This window comes from Mesoplodon densirostris, chromosome 6 (genome assembly GCF_025265405.1).
Source record: "Mesoplodon densirostris isolate mMesDen1 chromosome 6, mMesDen1 primary haplotype, whole genome shotgun sequence".
In the NCBI taxonomy this organism is placed as follows: Eukaryota; Metazoa; Chordata; class Mammalia; order Artiodactyla; family Ziphiidae; genus Mesoplodon; species Mesoplodon densirostris.
In genome coordinates, this window is record NC_082666.1 from 110,732,472 (window position 1) to 110,753,856 (window position 21,385).

The 21,385-nt window shown below is 39.5% G+C and overlaps 1 protein-coding gene across 4 annotated transcripts in view; it reads right to left on the reverse strand.

Annotated features, from left to right (window-relative positions):
- Window positions 1-21,385, reverse strand: part of IARS1 (isoleucyl-tRNA synthetase 1) — an 81,731-nt gene that overhangs the window by 12,701 nt on the left and 47,645 nt on the right. For all 4 annotated transcript variants that reach the window (XM_060102397.1, XM_060102395.1, XM_060102394.1 and 1 more), the window contains exons 21-30: window positions 17,760-17,851; window positions 16,905-16,982; window positions 15,860-15,981; window positions 15,312-15,414; window positions 14,981-15,064; window positions 12,577-12,751; window positions 9,933-10,045; window positions 7,829-7,924; window positions 6,826-7,002; window positions 5,950-6,055 (exon numbers count right to left, since the gene is read on the reverse strand). In XM_060102397.1, the coding sequence (XP_059958380.1) occupies window positions 5,950-6,055; window positions 6,826-7,002; window positions 7,829-7,924; window positions 9,933-10,045; window positions 12,577-12,751; window positions 14,981-15,064; window positions 15,312-15,414; window positions 15,860-15,981; window positions 16,905-16,982; window positions 17,760-17,851 (1,146 nt within the window). The remainder of the gene's footprint in view (window positions 1-5,949; window positions 6,056-6,825; window positions 7,003-7,828; window positions 7,925-9,932; window positions 10,046-12,576; window positions 12,752-14,980; window positions 15,065-15,311; window positions 15,415-15,859; window positions 15,982-16,904; window positions 16,983-17,759; window positions 17,852-21,385) is intronic.

The following is a 21,385-nucleotide window of genomic DNA, read 5'->3' on the forward strand; positions in this document are numbered from 1 at the left end:
ATCCTGTGAATTTGATGAAAACCTTTTTCTTCTTTTTATAAGCAATATGATTTTTTTAAAAGTAATAGATTTTATTCAGTTACTTTGGAAACAAACCCTCCCAATTAAAGCTTAAACCCAAATGGTATATAAAACTAGCCAAAATACTTTAAAATAATATAAAGATCATTTGTAGTTTTTTCCTCATAACAAGAATGCTTTCAGTCAGACAGTAAATTATAAACCATATCACATCATGTTGATGCAGATGATAAATTGTGGTTGCATTTGAAATCAATCCTGGGAAAATAATCTTGTTGGAGTTATGAGCTATTCCTAGTTGTTTGGTCAGTTGGTCCAGAAAGAAGCAGTATTGAAGTCAGCAGATGGGGGAGCTAGGCCCCATCTGTTTGCCACTGCTCATTCTGCTGGCCTTCTGTGACTAAAGCTGACAAAAAACCCTGGCCCTGTTGACATTTCTTATGCACATCCTCTGCTTCTGCGACTAATTCCTTCCACAGGATCACCTGTCTCTACCTAAGACAGGCAGAATGTTGGCAGTGATGGATCAGCTCACATGCCACACATCACTGAACTTGTGCAGCAGTGTAGAGGACCACGTATTGCCCGAGGTATCATCACAGGTCCAAATGGATATACAAACATCCTGGGAATAGCTGGTAATGGTGCTGGTGGGCAAAGCAACGGAGGGGTCCCAGTATACATCTCAGTCTGTAGATTCCTTGCAATTTTCTATGTAGACAATCATGTCACCTTTAAATAGAAACAGTTTTATTGCTTCCCTTCTGATCTGCATGCCTTTTCTTTTTTCTTTTCTTGCCTCATTCTACTGGCAAGAAGCTCTAATGCAATGCTGAATATCAAGTTGATGAAGTTCCTCTCCCTATTTTTCTGACAGTTTTTTTTTTTATCATGAATGAACACTGAATTTTGTCAAATGCTTTTTCTAACTGGTATAGTCTTATAAGCTTTTAATCTGTTAATATGGTAGATTATACTGATTGGTTTTTGAATACTGAACCAGCCTTGTAATGTTGGACTAAACCTCACCTGTCATGATACATAATTCTTTGTATATACTGCTTTATTCAATTTCATGATTTTTTGGTAAGAATTGTACGTTTATATGCATGAGAGATATTTGTAGTTTTCTTTTTTTGGTATTGTTTGTATCTGGTTTTGGTGTCAATACTTTATTATGGAAATAAAGTGAGTTAGGGAGTGTTCCTTCTTCTTCTATTTTCTGGAAGATCTGTGTAGAACTGGTGTTTATTCTTTTAAAGTCTGGTTGAATTATCTAGCAAAACCATTTGGATCTGGAGATTTCTTGAGAGTTTCATTACATTTTAAAAATTGCCATCTCTTTTACCTTTTGCCTCAGTTTCCCTTCCTCCTTTGCCCAAGACTTATTATGAACTTTGTTTTTCAAGTCCATGTTCTCATATTTCATAATTCTATATGTTTATAAACAATGTGTGATGATGTATTTTTAAAAGTTACATGGGGCCTCCCTGGTGGCGCAAGTGGTTGAGAGTCCGCCTGCCGATGCAGGGAATGCGGGTTCGTGCCCCGGTCTGGGAGGATCCCATATGCCGCGGAGCGGCTGGGCCCGTGAGCCATGGCCGCTGAGCCTGCGCGTCCGGAGCCTGCGCGTCCGGAGCCTGTGCTCCGCAACGGGGGAGGCCACGACAGTGAGAGGCCCGCATACCGCAAAAAAAAAAAAAAAAAAAAAAAAAAAGTTACATGAATGCTCACTATTGTATATTTAATTGTGAAACTTGCTTTTTTCATTGAAAATGTTTTTTAAATATAGAAAAATTTATACATAGAGATACATTTCATTACTTTTAACTGGTATGAGGAACCAACTTTATGAATATGTCTATGTCCCTTTTTGATGGACATCTGTATTGTGCAACACCATCAGTGATGGCATTAAACTCAACTAGAAAATCAAATTTACAATCAAAGTTTCTAGGGAGTTTTTAAATTATGAATTCAATCTCCTTAATAGCTATAGGGCTAATGAAATTATCTATTTCATATGAGTGAGTTGAGGCAGTTTGAGCTTTTTGAGAAACTGGTTCATTTCATCCAAGTTGTCAAATTTATGTGTAGAGAGTTATTCACAGTATTTGCTTATCTTTTTGATTTCTGCAGTCTGTACTGATGTCCTATTTTATTCTTTTTTCTTTTTTTTGATGTACAGTAAACTTTTACTATTTTATTCTTGATATTGGTAATTAGTGTTTTCTTTGGTTCTATGTCAGTCTCACTAGAGGTTTATTGATTTTATTAATTTTTTCAAAGAACCACATTTTTTGTTTTATTATCTTCATTGTTCTCCTATTTTCAATTGCTTTGATTTCTGCTCTTATTTTTATTTTCCTTCTTTCTGCTTACTTTGTTTTTTAGATTCTTGAGGTTGGAACTTAGATTACTGATCGAAACTTTCTTCTTTTCTAATGTTAGTCTTCAGAGATACAAATTAGCTGTAATCCACATGTTTTGATACTGTATTTTCCTTTTCATTGAGTTTTATGCATTTATTTTTCCTTAACACTTTTTCCCTGATCATGGATTATTTAGAAGTATGTTTTTTAGCTTTCAAATGTGTTAAGATTTTGCTCTTACCTGTTATTGATTTATAGTTTGATTTCATTGTGGTAAGACAACATACTCTATATGATTTCAACTCTTTAATCTGATGAGGTTTATTTTATGGCCTAGGCTATAATATACCTTGGTAAATGGGAACTTGAATAGTATGTGTAGTCTGCTGCTGTTAGGTGCGGTGGGTGTTCCATAAATACTGATTAGATTCTGATTTTCTATCTAACTGTTCTCTCAAACTATAATTACGGATTTTTCTGTTCTCGTTCAAGGTCTAACAGTTTTTGTTTTATGTATTTAAGCAGCTCTGTTGTTAGGTATATATACACTTAGGATCATTATATTTTCCTTTGGGTTGACATTATATCATTATTTAATATCATTGGTAATTTTCTTTGCTATAAAGTGTACTCACTGAAATGAACATAGACACCCTGCTCTCTTTGAGTAATGCTTGCATGGTATATCCTATTCTAGCCTTTTACTCTCAACCTACCTATTTTGTTATATTTAAGGACTTTCTTGTACACAGCAAAAAGCTGGGTAATGTGTTTTTATGACTCTGCCAATCTCTATTAATTGATGTATTTACACCATTTACATTTAGTGTAATTACTGATGTTAAGTTTCAGGCTTCCATTTTATTTTCTGCTTCGTATTTGTTCTACTTTCTTTTTCCATGCTTCCTGTGGGATACTTGAACATATTCTAGAATTCCATTTTTATTTGTTTAGCGTTTTTGTATGTATTTTTTCTTTTTGCGGTATGCGGGCCTCTCACTGTTGTGGCCTCCCCCGTTGCGGAGCACAGGCTCCGGATGCGCAGGCCCAGCGGCCATGGCTCACGGGCCCAGCCGCTCCGCGGCATATGGGATCCTCCCAGACCGGGGCACGAACCCGTATCCCCTGCATCGGCAGGCGGACTCTCAACCACTGCGCCACCAGGGAGGCCCTGTATGTATCTTTTAGTGTAGGCTTTTATAGTGGTTGCATTAGTTGGTACACTATATATACATAACCACTGGTGTTGACATTTTACCAGTCTGAGATAAGTGTAGAAATCTTAACTCCCTTTACATCCCTTTGCTCTTCCCTATTTATAACTATCTTGAATATTCCTTGCATATGCATATAGAGGTTTTAGTTTTTGTTGCAACCATCAAACATAATTTTAAAAATTCAAGAAGAAAAGTCTGTTGAATTTATCTATATTTTGACTCTTTCCATTTTTTTCCCTCTGTTCTGATGTCCCTAGATTTCCTCTTTTATCATTTTCTGTTTTAAGAATTTCCTCTAGCTATTCTTTTAGAGTAAGTCTTGCTGGTAACAAATTCTTTTAGTTTTCCTTCATTTGAGAATGTCTTGATTATCCTTTTACCCTGAAAGATATTTTTGCTTGATATAAAATTGTGGGTTGACAATACTCATCTTTTGGCATTTGAGAAATGTTGTCCTTTCATCTTCTGACCTCTACTGATTTCTGATGAGAAATCCAGTACGATTCAAATTGCTTTTCCCCTAGAAGTTAGGTATTGCAACATCTCTGTCACTGCTTTCAAGATGTTTTCTTTGCCTTAAGTTTTCAGAAGTTTTACTATGTTATGTCTGATGCGAATTCTTTTGGATTTATCCTGTATGGTGTTTTCTTAGCTTCTTGAATCTTTAGGTTTATGTGTTTTGCCAAATTTAGGAAGTTTTCAGACATTATTTCTTTGAATACTTTTTCAGTCCTGACCTATCTTCTCCTCCTTCCAGAATGCAGTGACAAGAATGTTAAACTTTTGTTATTATCCCACAGATCCTTCAGGCTCTGTTCATTTTTTTCAGCTTTTTTGTTTTTAACTCTGCTTTTCAGAATGGGTAATTTCTATTATTATTTCTTCCTGTTTATGGATTCTTTCCTATCTCTTCTATTCTGTTGTTGAGCCCATCCACTGAGTTTTTGTATTTTAATTATTGTATTTACCAGTTCTAATATTTTAATTCTATTCTTTATATCTTTTACTTGTTTACTGAGGCTATTTTTCACTTGTTTCTATTGTGTTTGTAATTGCTCTGTGAAGCATTTTTGTTATGGCTGCTTTACATTCTGTCAGATAATGTCAACATTTCTCTCATCTTGCTGTTCCTATGTACTGACTGACTTTTTTCATTCAGTTTAAGATCTCCCAGTTCTTGGTATAATGAGTAATTTTCAATTAAAACCTGGACATGTTAGGCATTATGAGACTCCGGTTCTTATTTACAGCCTCTATTTTAGTTGACTTTGTTTGACATTACACTGGCAAGGGAAAGGGAACACTACTTCATCACTGATTAGTGAGAGAAGTCCGGGTTTGCTATTTAGCTTGCATTGACACTGAGGTCAGGACTCCTTGTTACTTCTGGGGTGGGGGGTGGGGTGGTGGTGGTGAGGGGTAAGGTGATGCAAGAAAGGAGTTCCTGCTCTCCTCTAGACCTCCACTAACACCTCCCCTGGCCACAAAGAGTAGGAATGCCTCCTTACTGCTCCCCATGTGGCCTTCACTGACATCTTGACAGGGTGGTGGGATATGTGGCCTCACTACTGCCGGGCAGTGGTGAGGAGAAGAGATGCCTTGTTATTGCCTGATGGGGATAGAAGTTTAGGCTCTCCACGTGGTCTACAATGACACTACTGGGCAAAAGAGCTCATTATCACCCAGGTAGGATGAAAGTCCCAGCTCACTGCTTGGTCTGCTCTGACACCACCATGGCAGTGAGGGCTTGAGGGTCCTCAGCCTGGCCAAGGTCTAGGCTCCCCACTTGGCTTTTGCTGGTGTGAATGGTAGTAGAGCCTAGTTTCTTTTGTCTTGCTTGGGTAGAGTAGAGCAGTTACTGTCTGGAAGTTTTTCTGTCTTGCTAGGTTGCCACTCTCCTGGTCCCACCTGCAGAGAGCAGGATTTTGTTGGGATATTTACGTCCATGCGCATTGGCATTTCCAGATTGCCAGCTTCTTCAGCTCCAAGCCTGGGATACATGAAGCAAAAAGAAAAACCAGGGAACTCTCCACTGTTTTCTTACTTGTTCCCAAGATCCCTATTTGGTCTGCCTTCTTTCCTCCACCATTAAGAGTCTTCTTATGCTTGTTTTTATATATCATGTCTGGGGTGTTTAGCTGTACTTTGTGGGAGGAATAGGGAAAAGTATGTCTACTCCATCTTTCTAGAAGTGCTAGTTCAATCACTTTTGTGGATTCATTTTGATGACAATTAGAAAGAAAAAGTTATCCAATTTTACCAATTCTCTTGTAATAGCCTTAAAAACATTCACAGGCTTAATTAAAAAATAAAATACAAACAATGGAGTTCACTCTTACCTTGCTCACTGCCATCTGTACAAATGTTAAGATTGACATATGCACAAGCAGGGCCAGGCATGGAAGATCCTCTGGTGAGTGTAATTTCCAGGTCAGACCCTTTTAACTAAGCACATGAGAATATGTGACCGGCTACCTGTAGCATCTGACCACAGTGTCGAATAAGAGCTCTATACAATTCTGAGAGCATATTCAATCTCAACACTAAAACAATGAAGAGCTACAATTTTTCCCCTCTTTTTTCCTTGTTCCTTAGAAAACATGCAAAATAGAAAATGAAACCATCTTGTAACTTGTGCCACTGAAAAGACAGTCACATTCAGGTCCTGCTTTTCTATTCCATTTGTCCCATACAAAGTAGAACAGGGCAAGGAACATATGACTGAATAAATGACTAACTGATATAGAAAAGAATTTTTATCAGACATACTTCTGAATTACTGACCAATACCTTTCATGTCTTGGTCAGATTTTCAGAGTTACATCTAAAATGTACGAACAGGAAATGAAATTGTATTTTTATGTAATAACCTACTACCATAAAAGTAAACTGCTTTTCAAGTCAATTGCTCTTTATATTTAACAGTAAGCACCAGAATCCACAATACTGACTTTTATAGTTTTAGATAAAACAGCACCATACAGTCATGTAACCTGGCAATTCTTACGTATATCCTAGTTACCTTCCCAAAGAGAACAGCTCTAATTTCCTTTTTTTCTCTTCTGGACTCTACTCATTATTCTCCAGAGCAATACTTCAGGACTGAGTACTATACTAATTGCTACCGGGGGACAGAACATCGAGATATAACTACATAAACTTAACATAAAATCTAATCCTAAATCTCTTAATGTTCAACAGAACTCAGAACTCACCTGCATTTTTTCTTGAATAAGGATTTCATCTGATGTAGGAACTGGATATGGTTTTAAAGGAGACTTTATGGTGGCAAATATGAACTCTGTGTGGCTTTCGATAACATTATTCAGATACTTTCCTTCAGATTTTGCTTTATAATAAACTGTTATTTCATCAGTTGGAACCAGATTGCACTGAAAGCACATAGAGAAAATTTAAAAGGGAAGCACATTTGTCAACTGAAATGTAAGGCGCTGTTAAGCAGGGCTGATGATCCCACACTGAATCATTATGGAAGGGTACAGTATCCTGACCAATTCTCTGAAAAAAGCAGTGATCAAGTAACAACTCATAAGGCTCTGAACTGAGACAGAGGTTACAAGTATCCCATTATCTGCTGGAGTGGCCACCTCAGACCCTGAACTAGAGGTCTCAGAAAACTGGCCAGAGGAGGAGGACTTGTGGGAGCCCTCCTTGGGACAGAAGCTTCCTGGCTCTCTCACCCAGTAGGGGCAGGCAATATGTTCTGTACACCTGTCCTGGCTCCCAACTAATGAGGAAGAACCACCTCACTCTGTCCAGATCCAACAATCTCTTCCTGAGCTAGGAGTCCTTCCACACTGACTGCATCTCTGCCCTTCCTTAGAGACATTTGCTGTCAGCTCTGATGACCTTATGTGCCAGTCAGGAAGACTATCTATTCAGAAGATGGCTTTGTCGAAGCCCTAAAGAACTGAAAAAGGAGGACAAGGAGCACATGTTAGCTGAAAACTTCTGATCAGAGAAACAAAAGAGCCACATCCAGCTTGGGAGTGAGCAAGGAGAGAAAGGAAGTGGCCTACCTCTCCTAAACAGTACAATCTGAATGGACCACAGATCAGTGACTAATCATCATTAATGAATTACTATGGTTTATATTACCTGCCTCTCCTCTCCTCCCCCAAAACCAAAACAAATACCAAACAAAAAACCAAAACAAAACTTCAAAACAGTAGCTTGTTCTTAATCTGACAAGCTGACCTTTTTTCGAAGTTTCTGGATACGATTGATAACTTCCCGAGCCACTCCTTCATCCACCATTGACTGGTCAGGGGTGACGTCTAAGAGAACCAAAGCCTGTAGGAATGAACGGTGTATACCATGACAATCAAATATAGAAAAACGGTTCTTTCAAACTCAGCAAAATGGTGTTTAAATTCTCAGAAGTCTATAATGCAGCACTATTTAGTCACACACCTGAGCTAAACACAAAATTAACGTGGTTTCTTTACGTTTGGGTCCTCCTTTGTAAACAGCTATTCCTTCATCTCTAGAGAAAGGTGAGACTTTTCATTTTTCTTCTGTAGGGTGCTGCTCATAGGAGATGTCTGAGACTGACTTTCAAGAGAGTCTCTCATGTAACTCTGCTTTTTGTCTATCTAAGGAATAATATCAACTCTTCTAATAAATAAGATCACCAGTCATGAAGCTCTTACAGCAGCACAACTTTTCACAATGGATCCACCACAAACAAGTGCACTGAAGAGCTCAAAGCCGCCATCTCTGTTGTTTTCTTTAACCATGACTCTATTCTTTGGTTTGTTGGTGTGATTCAAGACACAGTTTCTACAATGGGCCACCAAACTTTTTTTTTTTTTTTTTTTTTTGCGGTACGCGGGCCTCTCACTGTTGTGGCCTCTCCCGTTGCGGAGCACAGGCTCCGGACGCGCAGGCTCAGCGGCCATGGCTCACGGGCCCAGCCGCTCCGCAGCACGTGGGATCCTCCTGGACCGGGGCACGAACCCATGTCCTCTGCATCGGCAGGCGGACTCTCAACCACTGCGCCACCAGGGAAGCCCACACCATACTTTTTTATATGGTTTAGTTTAAATTGCCACCTTCTTGTCAACTTTAACTACTTTTTTATCTCACTGGTCATAAAGGCTGTCGATGGTGTGGTGATAATGACAGTGTCACTTCTATTATAGAGGGGAATATACGTATAAATTAGGCATCATCCCCATTTACGTTTTTGAGGACACTCAATCAGAGAAGTTAACAAACTTGCTCCACTTCATGAAGGCACAGGATGCAAACTGGAATTGGATAATGTGTCATGGCAGGGCAACCATGGCCCACAATACACAAATCATGTCAAGAAACTCAGAAGCATCACAAACAACACTTCCTTAAGTATAGACGACTTCAGGACTCTCTCATTTGGCTGTAATCAGAAAGGACTGCACCCTCTCACTGTTTACAAATCTCTTTCCCTGGCCCCAATTCCTTCTTTCCTAGTTTCCTCACCTTTGGCTCCTTACCACTGTCTGCCCACATGGAGTTCTGTCTACATCATATTTAAGACTCTGTGTATGGGAATTCCCTGGTGGTCCAGTGGTTAGGACTCGGTGCTTTCACTCCTGGGGATCTGGGTTCAATCCCTGGTTGGAGAATTAAGATCCCATAAGCCACATGGCATGCCAAAAAAAAAAAAAAAAAAAAAAACGCTGTGTAAAGGCTGGAGGAGGTTGGCTTGCCTCATACGAGGCATCTTCCCCTGTATGTGGCATATTAAGCACAGAGGGATTCCAGCAGGTCCCTCACTCTCACAATGGAGACCTTACAACCTATCTGCCTGGAGAAGTCTGGTCAAGAGTGAAGAGAGACGCTGTGATCCATTACAACAAAAAAAACACAGACCCCAGAATGCAAAACTGCTTGTACATCCTCTTCAAGGGGTGCTCTCTAACCACCCCCACTGCTACCCCAGACTTCAAATAGGAGCACTTATTTCTACTAGATAACTTATCAAGTACAGTAATAAGAATTGACTTACTTTTCTATCTCCATGACAGACTCATTCCTTGAAGGGTGGGATTACATCTTACTCACTCTTGTATGACCCAACACTTAGGACAACTGCATGCATAAAGTCACAAAATATCTATTTATGTATTCATTAAAGAAATGCATATGTCAAGAAGTTATAATAGAGGAGTTTAATAAGGCCCATCTAAAATAAATAACTGGTTTATTTTACCCTGAGACAAGCTGCCAATACTGTCAGGAGAGGCACAGGTAAATGTTTTCTTCTCTTATGTTCTTATCTTTTGGTAAAGAAATATTCTAGGGAACAGAAAAATACCTGAGCATCTGAGTGTGCTTCAAACTGTGTCGTTCCACCTGTTGCCTGATCAAAGGTGTACATGAGGCGGATATCTTCTTCATGCAATTCATGGCCTTCCACAACAATGGTCCCTATTGGGGAAACAACTGCCACTGTTACTCAATCAGTACCCCACTCCTCAAGCTGCCCTGCTACCAATATATTTTGCCACTCTTTAATAAAACCTTCATATAATCAAGCTACACAGTCTTCAAGAGATCATGTCCTCTGGACTCATGTCATTGTTCAGGTCAAGGATGAGACAAACTTTCTGTAGACTGCACCATGCTATCTTGAGGACACTTAAATCACCACTGATATTTACTGTTGCATATAAGCTCCCAGGTCCAAAGACATGTGCCAGAAGGCAACGAATCTCCACCATAAACATGAGCAAGCATGTTTATGATGGAGAAAGCATGCTATAATGAAGAAAGCACAGTCTGTAGAGTCAAACTGGACTTAGGCCCACCACTCATTGGTTGCAGGACCCTGGTGTTCTGTTATCTGCCTATCAGAGTGCAGTGAGGGTGAAAAAAGGTAGACAGTGTGAAGTTCTGAGCATCATGCCTATTCATGGTAGGCAGAATGTATAAACAGCTAAGGATGGCAGTTCCCATCATCAGGAAAGCCTACTATGGTAACTCACAAATGATCTTCTTGGTCTTTGAGCAACTGGCTGTCATTTTCACTTTATGTCACTGCATTCTGAAAACTATTTTGCTTTCCATCAATGCAGAACAGTCCATTCAGAAACTATAGCTTAGAAACTGTAGGCTTTCCATTTCAAATAAGGTTTATTTGACGAATTTTTAATATTTTGGCTAACTGGTGAAACAACTTAAGATTTGTGAATTAAAGGCTGATCCTTTAATTTTGTTAATTTAACAAATCAAGTGAAATTAGTACTGACTCAACTTTTAGTTGCTAGCCTCCTATGTTTTATAAATTTTACCTAAAAATTTGGGGAATCTTAGGGCATTTCCCCAATTTCCATAACTACCCATCTGATTTCTGAATCTTTAAACCTTTCCTCATGACACTTCCATGCTTATGATTTTCAACTTCAGAGGGAACCCTAACAATCAGACAACTCATGCCCTAGGATTGCTACAGGATGTCAAGTGGCCATAATTAGACCACATATGATTCAAATCGTGGCAGAGCTGAGAACTCCTGGGCACCTGGAAAAGCTCCCTAAAGATTTCCTTCAGTGTACTTATCAAAACTATGATTATGTCCATAAATCTTTAGTGTCTGCTAGCACCATGAGGGTAAGGACAATGTCTGCCTTATTTAACTCTATGTTCCCAGTGCCAACCAAACAGAAGGGCCTTAAAAATATTTGCTGAATGAATGACTCCAGTCTTACTCAATTGAGACCAACATACGTATTCTAGATATTTTAGAGAAACTATTGTAAGTTCTGACCCAGTCCTCCTTCGCAAGAAGTCCCAAACCTCAATGCTAAACCCCTTTCTGTAAAAATACTTAAGTATTTTAAAATTTAAATTTAAATTTTTTTTTTTTTTTTGCGGTATGCGGGCCTCTCACTGTTGTGGCCTCTCCCGTTGTGGAGCACAGGCTCCGGACGCGCAGGCCATGGCTCACGGGCCCAGCCGCTCCGCGGCATGTGGGATCTTCCCGGACCGGGGCATGAACCCATGTCCCCTGCATCGGCAGGTGGACTCTCAACCACTGCGCCACCAGGGAAGCCCCTAAATTTAAATTTTGAATTAAAATTAAAACATAACTTTTTTCTTTTGAATATCTTCTAGTCTTCATTCTGGCACCTCTAAAAAGTCACCATCTTTTTCTCTACAAGCAACATCTGATAACAATAACACTCTATACCACTGGCTGGTGAATCTCAGGGGGTTCTGCTCTCTCACTAGGGTAGATTTTTCTAGGTCCACATTAGCATTTATTGAGTTCAATGGTAACGTAAGGTCCACCCCTCTGACTCAGTAATTTCTATCTAGAAATCTAGCCAAAAGGAATCAATTCCACAAAACACTTATATGTGAAAATATTCACTGAAATATTAGTTGTACTATTAAAAGAATGGAAACAACCTAAAGCACCAACAATAAGAGACTGGTTAAAGACACTATCCAGTATCCACAGGAAAGAAAATATTTTCAGCACTTACTGAAACAGCATTTTAAAGACTAATAACACAGAGAAATGTTTATAATGTAAAGTGAAAATGCAGACTAAAATTATAAATAAAAATAAAATAACATAAAAATATATGAGTGAAAAATGTGAAATTTAAATTATAATGTGATTTCCATTCTGTAAAGCTGTAATTATATAAATCAGAATTTTAATAGCACCCCAGTGCCTAACACAACAAATACCAGACAGTAGGCACTCAATCTACATTAAATGGATGGGTGATCGGTTATGGGTCATTTTTATTCTCTTTACTTTATTTACTTTTTTCTAAACTATCAGAATTATTCATAATAAATATTTTTATGAACAGAAAAAAAAGTTCTTATTTAAGAAAAGGCTGTGACAGTAGAAATCAAAGAGGAGCCTAAGTATGAGAGCCTAAGTATGAGACACCCATCAGGTTGAGGACACAAACGGTGCCCCCAATAAAACAGATACCCACCACTCTCCTGGAACTGCTCTAGCTCCTCACTGCTCAGCTGCTTGATGGATGTCATCACCATCTTGAAGGCTCCCTTCAGACGCTTCCCCAGGACCATGTGATCTGGTTCTGCCCTTAGGCGAATGCCATACTTGTTTTTATCTGTAGATAATGTAACTTTCCTAACATTCAATTCCTATATTTGGTAGGCAAGGTGAAATAAAAAAGAAATGAAAACATGTCCACAAAAACTTGCACACAAACATTCATAGCAACATTATTCACAACAACCAAAAAGTGGAAATAACCCAAATGTTGATCAATTGTGAATGAATAAACAAAATGTGGTATATCCATATAATGGACTATTATTTAGCAATATAAAGGAATGGAGCATGCATACATGCTATAGCATGAATGACCCTTAGTGCTAAGTCACAGAAGCCAGACACACAAGACCACATATTGTATGATTCCATTTATAGAAAATGTCCAGAGTGGGCACACCCAGAGATAGAAAATAGATTTGTGTTTGCCAGAGGATGGTGGGATATTGAGGGGAAAATGGTGCATGAATGCTAAATGGCTACTGGGTTTCTTTTTGGGATGATGAAAATGCTACAAAACTGTGGTGATGGCTGCAGAGCTCTATAAATAATACTAATAAATAACTGTATGGTATGAAAAAATCCTGTCCAGATCAATCAAGTTGAGCCTAACGCAACTAACAAGGACTGTAGCATTAGAAATATGGACTTCATGTTTAAGGGTAACCTTTGCTCAAGAAATTTCAAAGCACCACAAATCTAACTATCAATTAACCAGAAGAATCAGTTAATCAAAACATTTCGGGACTTCACTGGTGGTCCACTGGTTAAGAATCTGCCTTCCAATGCAGGGGACGTGGGTTCAATCCCTGGTTGGGGAACTAAGATCCCACATGCTGCGGGGCAACTAGGCCTGTGCACCACGACTAGAGAGAAGCCTGCGTGCCACAACGAAGAGCCCACACACCGCAACAAAAGATCCTGCATGCCACGCTGAAGATCCCGTGTGCCGCAACTAAGACCTGATGCAGCCAAATAAATAAATAAATAAATATTTTTGGAAAAAATCTTAACATTTCACGTCTCCATCATACTAGTTAGTTAAGGATTACTAACGTAGCAGGAAATGGTGATTGCACAGTAGGAAGTATGAAAATGAGATATTATGGAAATGTCAACTGAAGCAAATTATAGGGAAATTTCTGGTTTTGCTATTATACATTATTATATTATTTGTTCTCAGAGTGATTAAGCTATTCTATTTAAATAATTCTATTTTCATCCATATCTTAAGCATTAATTATAGAGTTTATAGCTCTTTAGTTATAAACTCTAAGTTTCTAAACAGTTATAAACTCCTTGGTTTCTAATGTTTGTCTGGAATTCTCAAGCAATTCAAAACCAAATATAGAAATTAATTATTTTCTATCATAAAGATTTAAATACTACCTGTGAAAGGAATAAAAATGAAATTTGAAATATATTTCTTTTTAAAACATCACAGGGTAAAAGCCTTTTGGGAGGATAACTGACATGACAGTTTAAACTTCTGACCCCAAAACTCCACTTCTAGGAACCTATCCAACATCCATACTGTGACATATTTGCACGTACACACACACACACACACACACACACACATTTTGTCTGTAATCAGAAACCTAAATTTCCAACAATATAAGAGTAATTAAATAAATTATGATGCAGTCAGGAGGTGAACAAAAAGAATAAATTAGATCTCTCATGTTTTAACATGGGATGCTATTTAAGAAATACTATAAAGTGAAAAAAAAATAAGTTAAAAACTACATATATGATCCTCTCTATTCACAAATAAAACCAATGATGTGTGCACGTGTGTATATGTATGTACAAATGTTGTGTACACGTATGTAAAATGCTAGGAACAACCCAGCAGGAGATAACCTAGTGAACAAGTGGGTGATGAGACACCAGGGAGTGGCCAGGGTAAGAGGAGACCTACTTTGTACTCGATGCTAGTGCTTATTTACAACCAGTGTGTGTTTACTTGATACTTGTATAATCTGAAGGAACAAAGATTTTTTTGGTGTTAGTTATCAAAAAGTACTTTGGGGAAGAGAAGTGGATGAAAGGATAAATGATCCAACAAAGGTGAAAAATTCATGGACGTTGAAAATCACTGTTAAAGAATTACAATTACATTGTAAAAAGTCATGATGAATCTAAAAGCAAAGTGTAAAATTCCATGGATGGTTAAATTTATGTATATACTGATATAATAAGGAAAAGGACAAATGATACACTCAAAGTGTAGCTGACTAAAGAGTACTAACCAAAATAATCTTCCCAAGGTAAGAAGTCTGTTTCAACCAAACCAAACAAACCAACTGTCTTACCTCAATGATATACTTCTCCAATGACTTAATTTCATTAAGAGCTTCTGGATCCTGATGAATAACTACAATTTCTTTCAAAGGATACTAGAAAGAAAATGGAAGGGAAAGTTCATAAGCATCCAGTCCTATAAACTGCAGAAAAATGAATGTTAAATGTTTTATCTGAATCTCAAGCTCCAGACTAAGAAGGCATAACTAGTACTAAGTCATTCACACCGTTATTGCAGAAAAGAAATTTACACCATTGCTGGCAGCTCTTTATATTAAGAAAATACTCCAAAACATAATTATCTAGGTATGTGCAATGCAAAACAGAAATAAAATCTCAAACCTTTATCGGAATAGTTTTGCGGTCTCGAATCACTCGCCCGAGTTCAATCACAGACTGCATTCTAGATACTGCACTCTCGGTTTTCTTGTCAATCAATTCCTCTCTGGTTGGTAGAGGTAGGGATTTGAAAGAGATTAGATTCAAAAGGAGAAAATTCCAAAGAATAGGTATGCTTAAGTGAGGAAGAGGGTCAGGCTAGAGATGTGATGGTGTAGCTGGGCTTCCCGGGGAGGCCCTTGGGAAGGACAGCACATGCCTGCCTTTGGGGCACACACTGAGAAGCAGGCAGCAAGCATGAGCCTGCTGCTTAGTGCCTAGCAGCTCCCCAAAGGGATCCCAACAGGCCTACTCACCCCTACCTGCCACAGCTCTACAGGGGACTCCACAGTAAGCAACCCTCCTATCCATTCTGTAGCCTGAGGAGCAGCTCAGCGGGGAGGCAGGGCATGGAAGGGCTGGGGCAGGGAGCTGGGGGCCCCACTTGAGTGCATCTCTGGCAACTCTCCTTGCCCTGGCCCAGGAGAGGCTTATGTATATTTGATTCTTACCGAACATGGGGCAGCATGAGGTAGTGGATACTCAATGTGTCCTTGTCCCGGACAGAAACAGGGTCAATCAGTGTCTTCAGATTCTGGTACATCAATTCAGTAAGAAAAGGGGTATAGGGGGCCTGTGTAAGGACAGAAGACATCGGGTCATTCATACGTAGCCATCATTAACTGATCTCAGAGTGAGAAGCAGCTACATAAACATTTTAGAGAAATGATATGGTAATATGCACAGAAATGAACATGAGGTTACAAAACATGCCCTATGAAAGAGAAATGACCTCATTTTGAACTTGGCGAGCTAGACACTCATGAAACACAGCAGCAGGACTACAGCCAGAAGTGCCTAAAACACTCTTGAGGATGTCTATAATAAAAACAGGAGTCCCTGACCACATGCCAGTCAAGTCAACATGCAGAGGAATGAATGTCTCTAAACCTCTGTAAACTGGGGAAACACCACCTGCTTCACAGGATGAAGGGGAATGAGGTCAGACATGAGACACCAGGCAGGGGATCTGGTACAAAGCAAGTTTTTATTCCATGTATGTTTAGAAAATAAATAGAAGCCTTATAATATTAAACTGGAATAGCAGAAATAAGATACAGGAAATTAAAACTGGAATTTTTACTTGTATGTCATTTAATTAATATTTCAATTGATAGGAACATGTCACAAGTAAAACACTGTTCGCAATATATTTTTGTTTGGTTAGCTATTAGTTCAAGAAGTTCCCCACTACTCACAGACAATTACAGGAATCTACATTAAGATGAGGTATGTCGCTCTTGAGTCTAGATGCAAGGACCTTGACCTGAAATGTACTGCCAGGGGTGAAAAGAAAGAATCCAGCTTTTAAAGCTAATGTTTTTTAGCCCTTATTTGACATACATAAGCTAACGAGATTTCTGAAAAGAAACTAGAAATTTAGGTTATTTTAGCACTTCTATTTCTATTTTTAGTGGAACAAATACAGAATAGATACAGACGGAGGACAGTGCAGCAACCAGGCACCACAGGCAGCCCACAGGGCTAGCATCTTACCATAAGTCTGCACAGAGAAAGCAGAACACTAAACAAGGTCTCCAGAGCCATAACACAATCCTCTATCCCGTTTTCACCCTAGTGAATAAAACACACACATTAAACTGTTAAAACCAATAGTTCATTGTAAGAAAAAAAAGATAATAAAAAGGGGAAAACTCAACCATAATTAAGTTACCCAGAGATAACTACTTTAAACATTTTAGTGTATGTCCTTCTAGATATATGTATATATACACACATACATGTACATGTGTATGTGATATAATTTAACAAAAACAAAATTATTGTTTTGTTGCGGGATTTTATCATTAACACATTTGAAGGCAGTACTGATGGACAGTGGTCTGGGCATCCCTCACTCCTTGTTTTCTACCATTGTTGCTTATGTACAGCTTAAGTCCTGGGACAGGATCCATACTTCACTCACCCTATAATCCCTAAGAAGCTTAAGGACGAGTCTTGTCAATAAAGTAACTGTCCCTCTAGAGGTAGAAGCTCTACCTAAAAACACCTCTACCTAAACAGCTCTACCTAAAAACATCTGCAAAATATCTGCATGAATTTATTTCAGATTTTAAGAGGTCTGCTCAGTACAATCCTGTTTGGCCTGAGACTTTCCCTCTAATATGAAGGTCCATAATTGTGTTTTGAAAATATGCAAGATGTCTTCTAAACTTATGCGTTCCCCCATCCATCAAATGGCAATACAGTTAATATGCAATTAAAAGGAAAAAGATAGCTTAAAAAAGTCAGAGCATTTGAAAATGCTTTTTCCTTTTAGCTGTTCGCATTTTTCCTCAACTCTCATACTTCCTACACTTTCTGCTCTTCCCAACAGCAGCCTGCACTTACCTTTAGTCTTCTACGGTTCATCCTGACATACCAATTAGTCAGAATATCCACAAACTTGACCAGGCGAGGAACCACAGTATAGAGTCTGTAAGCTAAAAGTAACAACCGATCAGGCAATGAGAACACATAAGCATCTTGGGTGCTTAGGACAGGGCTGGATATAAGAAAGAGCAAGGAGCCCCTGCTATCCAAGGGCTGTCACACCTGTTAAGGAGGCAGAAGTACCAAAGCGAAACAATCAAAACTGAGGACGTACTGTATAGCTGTCCAGGTGTCTAGGGGCATGCACGAACCACCCCGTGAGCTACACGCAAACTCCCAGTGTCAGTGAGAAAACAGGCAACCCCGTATGTGTGGCTGAGGGGCCGAGGCTGCCCGCCAGATGACTCCATGAGGCACCATTTATCTGGAACTGTATCAGGTGGTAGTACCACAAAAGCCTGACTTCTTCCACTGTGCTACCTTGACCTCAACTAAGACAGACACATAAAAAGCTCTAATTAGATCCTAAGAGGCAGAGCATAGGGAAGGGCTTCTCAACCAGAGCAATTCTGCTCTGCAGGAGACACTGACCATGTCTAGAGAGACATGCTGGTTGTCCAACTGGGGAGGTGGGCACTCTTGGCATCTGGTGGGTGGACTCCAGGGATGCTGCTCAACAACCTACAATGCACAGGCCAGCCTCCACCACAGAGAATGACCCAGCTCAGACTGTCAGCAGTGCTGCCACTGAGAAACTCAGGCAGGGGCTGTGCATAAAATAGAACAGGGTTTCTAAAGGTTAAGATAGTCAAGGAAAGAAAGCTAAAAGAGGTATTGGACGGAGAGAAGAACCTTGAAGAATCAGAAGAATTTGAAGGCTCCCCTGAGGAACTCAGAGGGCAAGCAGGAAGTTAAGGGCGTCTAGCCAACTTTGTTTGAGGCCCAGACTTATCTTCAGGATTTTTGCCATTCACCTCCCCTTTAACTGATACTCTCTGTTGCACAGAAACAAACACCAAAAACAAGGAGAGTAAGACCAAAAATCATAACAACACACCACAATTTATATTAAGAGTTCAGTGACTGTTAATGAGGTTCCTAGTCTAAGCTAACACAGTGGTTAAGTTGCCAAGGGCAGAGCTGCTCTCTGTTGCAGTTCAAAAAGACTAGCACTGAGGTGCTGCTAGACCAACACCTGGACCCCAGGCCAGAGGCACTCGCTGGTCGTACATTTCTAGAGAGGCAATTTTTGTGATCAGAGGCCTGTTCTGTAAAGACAGAGGCCCATCTAAGTTATTTCTAGGGTTCACTACACTTTTCACCTTCTAGGAAGCTAGACTGTTCAAGAGCTGCAACTCTTATAAGGTAAACAAAGCCCATATATAATAAAAGGGAGCAGCAGCTACCACTGAAATCACTAATACCAACTGCAGACTCTTCAACGATGCTACCTATTTAGTTCTCAGAATTCTGTTTTGATGAGGGAGGCAAGGGCACAAAGCTGACAGGTTGGTGGAGTGGGAACTGCACTGGGCAATCTGGGTCTGGAGCCCCCCTCATCGGTTCAACGTGCACCACCTAGCCACCTGCACCTGGCCCTTACCACTCGGCTGTGTGCACAACTGCTGCCAAACCTTTAGTTCCCAGGGAGACCAGGTCCCAGCCAAGATATACATTCTCAGGTCACAGCCGTTGCTGTCTAAAGATGGCAAGGGCCCCCAGGCAACAACCCCATTCATTTATATCACTCAGGAGGGAAAACTGGACACAGCTATGAGTAGGTATCCCAGGGAGTGTGGTGAGAACCCAAGTGCCGATGTCTGCTTTGCACACTCATTTCCATCTTCACTTATGTCAATCTGTCCAATAGTTTGACAGTCATATGACCCTTATTACATATGTTTAATAGAGTGGGTGTTGTCCTTCAGGATGACTGATAAAACATTCAAAATTTCCTGGACTAACCATCCTATTGTGCCAAGTACAGAGGCACCAACTATTCCACAAAGAGCTATGTACCAGCTGAGGAATGGAAGAACCCTGTATGAACCAGATTGCTCTGGCCCCTCGAATCCACTGGAGTGCAGTACCTGAACAGAACCTGGCAACCACAGGACGCTGGGGGAGGCTGGTTTATGTCACAAGGGTGCACACAGGGATGCCATATTTTCTCCCCTGCCCACAGACTTTATCAGACCCATCTCAGGTATCCAGGTTAACAGTTTCTGGAATTTCTCACCTTGACTTATGGTTGTTCCATCTCCAACTTCTAGGAAACCAACATAACCTACTTTTCCAACCTCTGTCTAAAACCAAATTTGTTGTTGTTAGGTAAGAGAAGTGTGGGGAAATGTCAACTTCATTATTGTTTTTCTGTATTTCCTAATTTTTCCAGGCTGAACAGGGACTACTTATTTAATATAGACCTAAAAATAAATTTAAAACATATTAATAACAACTACTACTTATTAAGTACCTATTATCTGCCAGCTACTGTATGTACATAATCTCCATCTGAGCCTTATATTAACTCTTACCAGGCATTTTTCGGAGAAAGAAATTGAGGCTCATAGATTAGGCAACGTTTCCCCCAGGGAACAAGTGGTGCCGTTGGGTTTTGAACTCATGGGCATCCACTACTGAAGCCTGTGATTCCATGGGCCTGTGTGGTATCTGTGGAGGGGTGAGGTCACTAGACATCCCCCCGAGACAATCTCTAATGCCTTGGAACAACATATTTCTACAACTAACAAGCCTTAAAATTATATTTGAGAGGTAAAGAGAAATATTTATTTATCTATTGTTCTGTATCTCTCAAAATTTCTATAAAATTTCCTCTATGTTTAGAGAGCCCAGAAATAAACCCACACACCTACAGTCAATTAATCTTCCACAAAGGAAGCAAGAATATACAATGGAGAAAAGACAATCTCTTCAGCAAGTAGTGTTGGGAAAGCTGGACAGCCACATGTAAATCAATGAAATTAGAACACTCCTTCACACCATACACAAAAATAAAATCAAAATGGCTTAAAGACTTATAAGACATGACACCGTAAAACTCCTAGAAGAGAACATAGGCAAAACATTCTCTGACATAAATCATACCAATGTTTTCTTAGGTCAGTCTCCCAAGGCAATAGAAATAAAAGCAAAAATAAACAAATGGGACCTAATCAAACATAAGCTTTTGCACAGCAAAGGAAACTATAAACAAAATGAAATGACAACCTATGGACTAGGAGAAAATATTCGCAAACAATGCGGCTGATAGGGCTTAATTTCCAAAATATGTAAACAGGTCATACAACTCAATACCAAAAAAACAACCCAATCAAAAAATGGGCAGAAAACCTAAACAGACAGTTTTCCAAAGAAGACATACAGATGGCCAAGAGGCACATGAAAAGATGCTCAACATCGCTAATTATTAGAGAAATGAAAATCAAAATTACAATGAGGTATCACTCACACCAGTCAGAATGGCCATCATTAAAAAGTCTACAAATAAAAAATGTTGGACAGGATGTAGAGAAAAGGGAACCCTCCCCTACACTGTTGGTGGGAATGTAAACTGGTGCAGCCCCTATGGAAAACAGTATGGAGGTTCCTTAAAAAATTAAGACTAGAGTTGCCCTATGATC